Below are 11,428 nucleotides of genomic sequence, written 5' to 3' on the forward strand. Positions count from 1 at the left end.
GTCTAAGTGAAAGGGGATTTCACCCATACATCCAGACCACAGACTGCAGGCCCCTTCCTTTAAAGTCTTTTTAAATTGTCATTATATGTAAAGCAATTTAAAAGAAATTTCATAACATAATAATCATAACATTTATTTAACAATAAATAAAATAAATGCAAACATTAGGCTGTACATGTTAATATTTTGAACCAAGGACAAAAGCCAACTAGTTTTGTGGTTCATTAATGAATATTTCATTTATTAAAATGTTAATGAATTAACCTAGTCTATCAAAGATTTTAAAAGAAGTGATTAAGATAAGATTACATTAATTTGAACTTTATTATTTATTGATGCCACACTGGGGATACAGGGACAAAGGGACAAAGGTAAAAAAACTAAAGATTGAAAACAAGATAATAGAAAATGAAAAAATGATAATACAATTTTTGGAAGAAAAAAATATTTAAAAACATTAAATTACTAGACATTTGGGAAATGAGTGCACTTTGTACCAGACTCAAAATGAAACTGTTTTATATTTTTCACATTTACGTAGTGGATTTTTAAGCTCTCTGGAACTCAGGGGAAAAAAAGTCAAAATTTAATCTTAATTTATTCGTTAACTGCCTGCTTTTGTTATCACAGCAAAAATCGTAGTCATCTCTGAGGTACAAGATTTAAAATTTGTAGTAATAAAATAAAGCCTAGTGTACTTAAGTACCTAGGCAGTGAGGAAAGCACAGAGTTCAGCAGACAGCTGCCAAAAGAGGAAACTGAGGTTTCTGTGCCTGGCTGATTATAGGGAATTAGAACTGTCTTTGTTACAGACATCTAGGCCTGGAATCAAATACTTTGTGGAGCAATCTTCTCACTATGTCATTGTTGGATAGATATTCAGGTTAAAAAAGGTCAGTAACTAAAACGTACACGAAGCAATAACAAATCTGATCGTAAATCGACAGTGAAAAGTTGACAGGTAGACCTAATTGTTGCAATCAAATATAATGTTTTTTCCACTCATTATTATTCTTTTTGAAATGTTGATTTAAAACACACACAATGTTATCACAATCTCTGTATTATTGAGCTTCCACGAAAATGAATCAAGTTCAAATAAGATGCAGCATTTAAAAAAAAATATGTGAGTTGGTGCTGGAAAATAAAATGTCACTCTGTGCACTGATCTAGCTGCTCCGTATTTGCAACACGGTGTTAAAAACATGAGCAAAAACTAATTTCAGAAAAAAAAAAAAAAGATTTGTGATTTCAAAATGGCGTCAAAAGCCAAAATTGAAATTGACTTGACTTCTGACGTGCTGTGCACGTTAAGCTGGTTGATTGTATTCAGCCAATACCTGTAGCTAAACAGCTACTAAGCAAAGCAAACAGATTGTTGTTATCTTCATGTCTAGTTCAGTTCAGATAAGAATTAAAGCTGTAGTGACTCTTTGTTGGCTTAGAACCCTTGGTTACAAATAGGTTCACACAATGTCGTAAAGGTTATTACATTGACATTCCCGGTGAGCCTTCTGCTGATTTACACTTTTTTTAGTTAAGTGTATTGCACAGAGAAAACGAACAGTCAACAAAAATGTAGGAGTGGATTTCACTGCATAGGAAATTACATTTTCTGTTCAGGCAGTTTAATGTTTCCTGACCAGGGCCATGTAAACACACACACACACACACCAATCATCCTCAGTCACGTCTGACAGTACTGTTTGATTGAGACCATTCATGTTAAAAATATTCATTCATTTAGGAAGAGATTATCATAAGATTTTAGACATACATTTTTTTATTCACAAAGAGAAAGAAGTAAAATCTGGTTCAACATTCATTTATAATACATTTCCCCAAAAAGCAGGACAGGGAACAGAGAAACGACTACTGTAACTCTGTGCATATAGTTGTAATAAAGTGACAAAATTGCCATCATGAAATTGTAGGTAATTCCTGCTAATTGCAAAAATAAAAATATGCATCTGTTTAAATTTGCCGGTTCTTAATAAAAGGTGTCCTCAGTTTATGACGCCCTCGACTGCATTTCGTGGTTTCGTTGCCATCTCCCATAAATTATTAAGAAAGTCTTGTTCCATCATTCACTCACACAGTGTTAAAACACATTTGGGAACAGATGAATACGTCATTATGTAGCACTATACGCAGAAAGCTTTGTTTTTACTCGTGTCACGTAGGCGTTCTTTCATTTGTGTTTTTTGGGAAATGTTTTGCCCTTTCATTATGGCTCCAAAACATAAATCAGACTTAACTTATGATGTTAAATAATCCCTATAAAAAGTTATACCCACTAAATCCATTTTCCTTTTCATTCATCTTCTGCAAAAAAAAAAAAAAAATGAAATTGCATAACAAGAACAATTCTTCCAATTCATTCCAAGTTGGCAACTGTGTCTAACTGAGCTGACCGGTTTGGCATTCAGTTATTGAATTGTTCATTATTTTCTAATTTACTCCTTATGCTTCCACACTTCAGTGAATGAGGATGTATATTACTTCCTCCAACGGCGTATCAGGGTTACATCCAAATGAGAAACAATTGACTCCAACAGGAAGCATTATCAAGTGCTAAATGGCTAAACAGGAAGAGCTGCTGGAAAAGGCATCCAGGCTCTTAAATAAGTAATCTCGTGTCCGCAGAGGAACTGAGGTCAGTTCAGACAGAGCGGCTTTGACGGAGCCTGTCACAGCGCATGCAAGAGTTTTCTGTTTAACTGAGTTAAACATGAACCAAAGATAAATTCACGAGGCAGGACACAGACAAGTTAATTATAGCTGCAACACTTGTGTGGACTCAACTGTGACGACAACGCAGAAAAGGGGGACAGAATGTGGACCAAACGGGAACAAAGTGAATAATTAAAATGAGTAAATGTAGGGTAACATTTTCTGACAAATGACTCTGCTGGTGCATGTTTTGACCTGTGGACAAACACCCACGTGTCTGTCTGAGTCACACACTAGTGTAACACCCAGTATTTGATCATATTTGTTTGCAACAGTATTTGCTATGACAATTTTCTAGATAAATAAAATATCTCTACATACATTGAACATCAATTGATATAAGCAACACCCCTGAAGTGCCATTATTAAGTTTAATTTATGCATTTATTGTGGGTAGCAGCAATGTGGAAGGAAGTACTAAACTGAGGATGTCAATTTCAAAAAGCCAGTCCTCCTTTATCAGGGAAATAAACACAAGGCATTTATAACACATACTGTAAGGAACAGCAAATGTGATTTGCCTTTATACCTTCCTGTTGTACTTTCCCTTTTAATAACTAAAAGTATAATATTCAAATATTGGCAAAGACAAGTTAACACAAGTAAATAAAGTAATCGATGAAGCGCACTTTAAGAATACTTAAAACACGTACTAGTAAATTAAGTATAAAATACGATGGTACAATATTAAAAGAATATAAAATAAAATATATGTATGTATTAGTTATTGTTAACCATGATGTCTTGCACGACAAAGACTACTTCGTTTTTTCTGTTTTTGTTGGTCATAATTCACTGATAAGTTGGTCTTGAGTCACTTGGCGTGAATTGCAGGTGGTTAAGGATATTCTTCAAATTAGTGGTGCAGACATCACTGAGCAGTAAAACGTCTACTACTAATACCACTACTCCTAATTAAAACAAATAAGTCTTAAAAACACAATTGACTAATTACTGCTGTGGAGTCCAGATAGGAAGTTATTTGTTATTTTGTATTAATTATATTCTGAGCCATTTTTAAAATAAAAACGATGGTCAAACCGGTTAGCAAAATTAGCTTTACATTTTTTAGGACAGGTCCCCAAACATTACAATGCCGAGGTCCCCAAAGCAGCATTAGCTTCTGGCTGGGAATCCCCTTTGCAAACCCACAGTCTATGTTACAAAATATGTAAAGAAACATCAACATTTAGAATGTCTATTTCTTGTAAAAAAAATGTGTCCATTTTGTGCTAGATAGCTACACACCTGAGGAGCAGAGGAACTGTCTCAAAGGTTCGTTCAGGTACCATTGGAACCGATTATGGCAAATTAGGTGTTGTACGGTTCAGGACACATGGTTATAAAAGACCCATCTAGCGTCCCCTGGCAGCCCCCTTAGGGACCACAGACCACACTTTGAAAACCACTGGCTTAGGATGTTTTAAGTAAGTAACTGACAGATTCTATTTATTTACAGAAAACATGTTTTCATTGTTTGTAGCCGAGGTGAGACTTTGCTCAGCTTCTGGAAGATTCCTACAAACACGTTGCTGCTTTACTGCTTTCTCAGGACTTTCATGTATCTTAGTACAGCAATGGTCCTTGATAAACTTTTAAAAAACTGGTCAGTCAAGGAAATCTGAACCAGTTACTGAAGGTTAACAGATATGTCACTATTTTGCTATTAAACTGTGCAAACAAACACCTGTAAACTTTTGTATTTTGCCCAGGCGGGAGCCACTTACATTTGCACAGCCACAAACCTGCACAAAGTTTCAGTTGCAGTTTCCACCCCTATTCCTAATGTGGAAGATGTTCAACAGCACAAGGCAAGTGATGAGATATGTTTATATGCGAATGTGTACACTCTGGTTAGATTACTTAATGCAAGAGGAATTTAAAGACAGAAACACAAAGAACAAGAGACAAAGTAGGAAAACGCTAGTTGGGTGGGTGGGGCAAACACACACTTCAGGGGCAGAATCCTTCAACACTTGTTCAGTACGTTTAAAGGTCAGAGTTCATCTGAAACCGTATGGGTATGTCACCGTGCACTCGTGAGTCACACAGACAGAAACTACAGCAACGCAAAAAAGAAACAAATCTGCACCTTGTGCACAACAGGTTTCAGTGAAAAGCTGTAATGGAAAGTTGTTTCTTCTACACCTACACAAACTCTGAGGTATTAAAGAAGACTGACGACAAATGTGTTGATAGACGGCAAAAGCTATGACACCAGAGCTTCCTTGATTAATTAATTAAACTAACCAATAAATACATAATGAACAAATACTGTAATTTATTTAGAAATGTTATTTGTTCATGTCCAATTATGGAAAACAATAGAAGAAGCAGTCATCGTTGGTTAGAGTTAAGTGGAATTCTGCAAACTCAAACTCATAGGATATAAACATGAATACTTTAGGTTCTGTTCGGAGTTCAACCAAACAACATTAATAACCTGGTCTGGGTTGAAAATAAAGAGACTCTTAATGACTATTCCAGGCATAGATCAGAAACTAAGGATCAGTGGTTGGATATGGATGGAATGGTCAATTTAATTATGCAAGTGCAACACGCCCTAAAAAGGCACACTATGACCTCAGCAACAGCAGCCCGCTGCACGGTGGAGGTATCAGAATGACATCAGTATTGGAGGATACTCCAAGTTGTAATATCGGTATCAATACTAGAAAATCTATCAAACACACACCAGCCCTTCAACTTACTTTTACCAGGACCAGGAAATGATAGATTAGATTAGAATAGATTGGATCAAATGCTATTGATCCTACATTGAATAGATATTTTAAATTTGCACTAAACTTCAAACACAAAGAAGAAATGTTTCTAATCTGACAGAGTGATGCCAGTGCCATCTTATGAGGTCATTAAAACCAAAGGTGATGCCAGGATGTAAAAAAATTAAATAAACACGCACAGAACCATTATCTTGATCACCAAATGAAGTCAATTTAAATAGAAGCCTCTGAATAAATAAGGTTTATTTCACCTCATGTTTAACATCAGTAATATTTGCATGAGAAGTTTATTGGCTCGCTTGTTTTTTCCATCAAGGAATAATAATAGTGTTGTAAATAATGAAACAGCAATGAAGGTGACAGAGCATACGAACAAACAAGGGAAATAAGTAAGGTGGTGAAGTGGCCCTAGGGGAGAGTGTAGCAAGGCAGCATGGGATGGTTATGTGTTAAGACGACAGTGAATACAAAGAAACAGCAGCAAGTTAAACAGAGCCTCTGACCAAATAGAAAACATGAAAGAAGGTGTGTGAAAGTGTGCCAGAGGTTAGGCATCTGAGGCTATAAGGAAATCTGGAAGAGGTCTAATGTGGAATAAAAGGACCCAAAAGACAAAGTTAATTTGTCATGGGGACTTTGAAAGTGGAGACATGACTAATGTGAAAAACCAAGCAGAGATGCGAGAGGTTGCAACAGCAAGGAAGAAGAAAATAAATGGTATGGGGAACCTTAAGAGAAAAAAAGCAGTAAGGGACATTCACCGGATTCAGTCAACAACAACAATTCCACTGGTAAGGTAGCAGAGTGTTCTGTGAAGGTGGAAGCTTAATGTATTAGGAATCAGAGAGCAAAGAACACAACATATTTTCAGCCAGATAGAGGTTTGAATAGGGGGCTGAACGGTGCTAAGGGGGTTGATGCAGAAGATTGAGGTGTCCCAGAGAGAGGGACATAGCAGATGTTCACCACAGTTGTGGAGAGTGGTGCTAATTTTGAGCAGAACTACAGTGACTATAAAGACTGTAGATAATTTTTGATACGACACATAAAACATCAGTTCAAAACAATTTAACAGACCTACAGCTTCCAGCGTGAACTGTTCTGAATTAAAACACCAACAAGGTCTGTTAAAGTTGTTTTCTCTCTCTAGACTTTGAGCTGAAATGCATTAGTACATTGTAAGGTAAACCTGTAAAGACTCTTGGCAATGTTAAATTTAAACAGCAGCAATTTGACTGGTTCCTAACATGAATAAACTGTTGATTGCTGAATGTATAAGGATGTTTGCTTGGTTCATCAATGATGTCATAATTTCATTTTAAAAACTTGAATGAGAGGAGCATTGTGGGAAAAAGTCCCAGTTTACTGCCTTTTTCTGAATCAACATGGATTTTCATTTCTCACACTTCAAATTTAAACCAGGTTAACTCTGGTACCAGTGCTTTAAAAAACAACAACAATATAAGTTCATACCTTTATAACAACTCAAACCTATAAATACAAACGAATCTCTGCAAAATTCTGATGATGACAAAATAACAGCAAAACAATCATATTGAAATTACATTACAAAATACTTATACCTTCTTTTATTAAAAACATTTTTGCCACAGCCTGCATTTTTGGATGCGTTCGTATGCAAAGTGTGTCAAAATTAGTACACGCTTTTTTATGAGGTAGGATTCCAAATAACGCCACGCCCCTTTCAAGTCATTAAGACCCAGTGTAGCTAATCAAATAAAGAGCTAAAACCTTGTGATCACATCCAAATTTTATTCCGCACACGGCTAACAAAAGAGTCAAGTGACAGTTTTTTTTACCCCGACTCCACACACTGTATCACTGGCTTCATAGCATAATTACCTACGTCAAACTTTGGCCAAATTGTGGCCAACTCTACTCTCAAGCTATAATTTAGGTTTAATTATGTATTTTTGACAAGTGTTGACGTTTTTCAATTTAGCATCTGCCCCATAGTTTTTTTATACACAAGCCCCTGTTTAGACAAATTTAATGTGTTAAAGAATATGACATGGTCACCGTTGAAGTGTGTACCAGAGTGTATTCTGTCACTACAGTGTGGACTACATTGCTACTTGGTACATTTGGTTGCGTGTACCTGGCTAACTCAGCGCTGCTTTACATTCCTGTTACTTTGGCGTAAACGTGAAGAATTTCCTGAGTGTCAGCAGCAGAGAGTGTGTGCTGACAGGCCTTGGCCACAAGTCAACTCTCTCACTTCTTCCTTAAGCAGTAATGTGTTTACAGACACTGACCAAAGTGACCCAGTTGAAACACCAAAGTGTTAAATAAGTCAACGTGAGTGGGGGTACAACGGTGAAAACAAACAGTGAGGGTAAATTGAGAAGCAGAAGAGAAAGAAATACGCACCCCAAAGTACTAATGAAGCCATTCACCGAGCCTTCCGCGTAAAGAGACACGATGTCTCCGATGTGGAGGAAGCTGGATCTGTGCTCAGACATTATTTCTTTCTTTTTTCTTCTCTACGTCCAGATGCGTTCTCAGGACTTGTCCTGGCCTTCCATTCATGAACCAGTGTCACTTCTCTTCGGCTCCAGTAATCCACACGTTACAGCGCCTCCACTCCACTGCTCACGTTCACCTCCATTCTTTGACTAATACACATCACCTCCACAGGAGTCCACACAGAGGAAAGAGCCGTGAATGCAAAGTAAAAGTGACGACGCTGTGAAACCTCTTTCTTTTAATGACTTATATAATATTCAACTTCTTCCTGTATGTGAGAGAAGCGGGAGTGTGGCTCTTCTCATCCACACCAGGGGGAGGAGACTGCTGCTGCTGCTGCTGCTGTCAATGCTGCTGCTGCTATCAGGACTCAGCAAATTAGCCCCAATGACACGCTGTTGTTTTTCATTCAAGCAGCAGCAGCACACATTAAAACACTGTACATCTGAGTTTTATTAACTTTTATATGTCATATTACATGTCAACAAACGTCAGGCGCCTTTGCACAAATCCTATGATCAAGTATAATTTATTACATTCAATCTAATTAGTATAGTGCCCCTTTAAAGAGTAATACAGTGCATACAAGTGATACAGTATTACAAAAATTCTCAACCAGTGTGTCATTGAAAATGTTTTCTGTTTTATTATTGCACAATAGATTCTTATGAATCTGTTTTTACTTATCATTTGCTTTTGCAAAACCAAAGTAATGCTTAGTTAAAGAAGCTGGGATTTTTATTTTTGAAGATTTTTTAAAAAAAATGTATTTTTCAAACTTATGTACACGAAAGCTTTAATAGATCACTCGAAATACTCACATGGCCATGAAATTGATTGTAAATACCTTGGAAACATCACAGGCCTGACAGTAGTTCAGCTGGACTCATCCTGGGGCATTGTCCCATTTTCTAGGCCATCGGTGTCACATTCTACAAAGATCCTGAATAAGTGGGCCATGAAAAAAAAAGTCAGACTGTAGCCAAATCTTTCAATGTATAGGACAACTCTTTGTGGGCAACACTTATTTGGCAGTTAAAGTGTTTTACACTACCTGGCAACAAAAATGATGTATTTTCCTGAATTTAACAATACATTATTTTTCTTACCTTTTTTTGGAATGTCAGTGTCCTTGTTTGGTAAACACGTTACCTATTGCATATCTGCATTAGATAAGTGACCGTAAAGGTTAAACCATGTGTAGATCATCCACATAAACTAAATGTTTTATTGTAATAGTCTAAAAACCCCGCTAGATGTCACTGTAAAAACCTATAACCAATCTAGTTATTCTCATTCGCTTAATTCCGCTCAGGTGCGTCGATTTTCTGACCAACTCCGCCCTCTAGCTGTCATTATTTTCACAGAGCCACTTTAAAGGGTTCTTCTATGTTTTTAATACAAACAAGCTGAAACAAAGGGAAAAGACTGGTTCCTCTGACCATAAATACACTTTGCAGGTGGGATAAGTACTTATCCAAAGACTTATCGTTAACTTTGTGTGCTGTTTAATTATTTTAATTGTGACATTAACTCTTTTTAATACCAGAAAATTGACTACAGAGGCCAATGTTACCAGTATATGTACCTGTAAATCAAATTAGAGTATAAAATGAGCCAAACATTAAGAGATATTTCTGATCAAATTAATGGTACTGGTTTTTAATTTAATTTAATTTAAATGTCATATTTTCTGTCTACGATCTAATAATTCGATATTTTAGCTTTAATAAGACTTGAAGTACAAAATGAAAGCAAAACAGTAAAACATTTATTTATGAAAAACATATTAATTTTATTAGACAAATTCATATATACCACAGCCAGCATTTGTCAATATGGTATAAGGTGTATTTTAGCAATATAACTTATCCCAAGCTGGCAAATATTTAAGCTTTTTCAGACTCTGACCACCAAGGTCACATTACGGATTACGGATTAAGTGATTCAGCTACTTTTCTATTAAAAATGTTAACTGTGGACATCTGAAGATGGCTATTCCACAGTGTTAACATATGTTTTGGCTGAGTGGAACACAACATATTAACTTAAAGAATATTTGGTCTTCAAGACCCACTAGTGTGACCTACTTCAAATACAGCAGTACAGGCCTACGAAGCACTGAGCCATAAAAGATCATTCATTCCCAATAAGATCAAATAAGAGCTATCTTTCAGGCAAAGCTCCATTTTATCATCAGTTGCACTACATCTGGCACTTCTATTATGTAACAACATACACCCACATTGACACACACACACTACTTCTTGATTCAGCAGGTTTCCCTTTTTTTCTCTCTCTAGTCTCTGAAGGGCTCCTCGTGACATTAATATTCTTCCCCTGATTCCACTTCTCTTTTTGAGAGTTCCAGTTTGAAGCCCATGCAGTGTCATGTTTTCAATGCCCCTACTATTATGCCAACACAGTACTTTTTAAAAAAGTATTCTGCCACATACAGTACAACTGGAAGATGTTTAAAATCACTGTGATTATTTATACTATAATTTGAGAAGTATTCCTTTAAGGTGAGAAAAAGAGGGGGGGGGGGACAGAGAAACAACAACATGTGCTAAATTGCAGGGCTTAAATTAGGCCTGGCCAAACTTTTTGCCTCACGGGCCACAATTGTCCTAAAAGTGAACGAGGGGCCGGGTCAGGAGCAGATAGATGGAGCGTTAGTGTGAACTAAGATAAATGACATGTAAAAGTCATGTATAAAGGCTAAAATGCTAAAATGCTTTTATCATTTTCTACACTATCTATTCTAAATTGAAGATGGATGTATGGATGATGAATAAATGGATGGATGGATGAATTAATCTCATATTCTTCTGTTGATGTCACAGAACAGTGTTAACGGTGTTATTGATGTACCTCCAACTTTGAGAAAATTAATTGATCAAATGATATTAGCTTTTTAATATTCTTGTCTTAAAAAGCCTGTCCTATACCTAGCTCATGCTTTTAAAATACTTGATAAAACTACATTATCTATATATTTTTGCAACTGGATACTTAATTTATATTATCTAATTTTTTATTGATTTATTTTTGTAAGGGTAAAAACATTTTTAGAGACTTCCTGGACAACGCAGGTCCAGAGGTGCAAAATATGGGACGCATACCATATGTGGCACCTGCATGGAACGGTGATTTATTGTTTTAACTGTGCTGACAAAATAGAACAGGGATATAAAACACATATTTTATACACTACATATAAAATATTACAACAGTAGTGTAGCATTGTCTGATAATTACAGCCATATAATCGTATTAGGAATGGAATATCTTGGTAATTGTGATCCTTCTAGAATGTCAAATACTTCAGTGGAGGACGTTGGAAAAGCACAGTTAGTATTGTCCATATGTTTTGTTTAAAAATGTAATTAGAATTTTAGCGGTGTTATAATATGCCTTTAACTGTAGGTGAGGGAGAGTGAAAGAGGGTGAGGGAGTGTGTG

General features: G+C 36.2%; 1 protein-coding gene across 2 annotated transcripts in view; it reads right to left on the reverse strand.

The window, feature by feature from the left end:
• The window catches only part of itpr2 (inositol 1,4,5-trisphosphate receptor, type 2), a 54,122-nt gene extending 45,827 nt beyond the window's left edge, over nt 1-8,295 (reverse strand). The window contains exon 1 of one of the 2 annotated variants that reach the window (XM_025056206.1): nt 7,869-8,295. In XM_025056206.1, the coding sequence (XP_024911974.1) occupies nt 7,869-7,960 (92 nt within the window). In that variant the 5' untranslated portion in view covers nt 7,961-8,295. The remainder of the gene's footprint in view (nt 1-7,868) is intronic. The other variant, XM_008311979.3, reaches the window with a different exon arrangement.
• Nucleotides 8,296-11,428: the final 3,133 nt, after the last annotated feature.

The sequence above is a fragment of the Cynoglossus semilaevis genome, chromosome 6 (genome assembly GCF_000523025.1).
Source record: "Cynoglossus semilaevis isolate Cse_v1.0 chromosome 6, Cse_v1.0, whole genome shotgun sequence".
Taxonomy (NCBI): Eukaryota; Metazoa; Chordata; class Actinopteri; order Pleuronectiformes; family Cynoglossidae; genus Cynoglossus; species Cynoglossus semilaevis.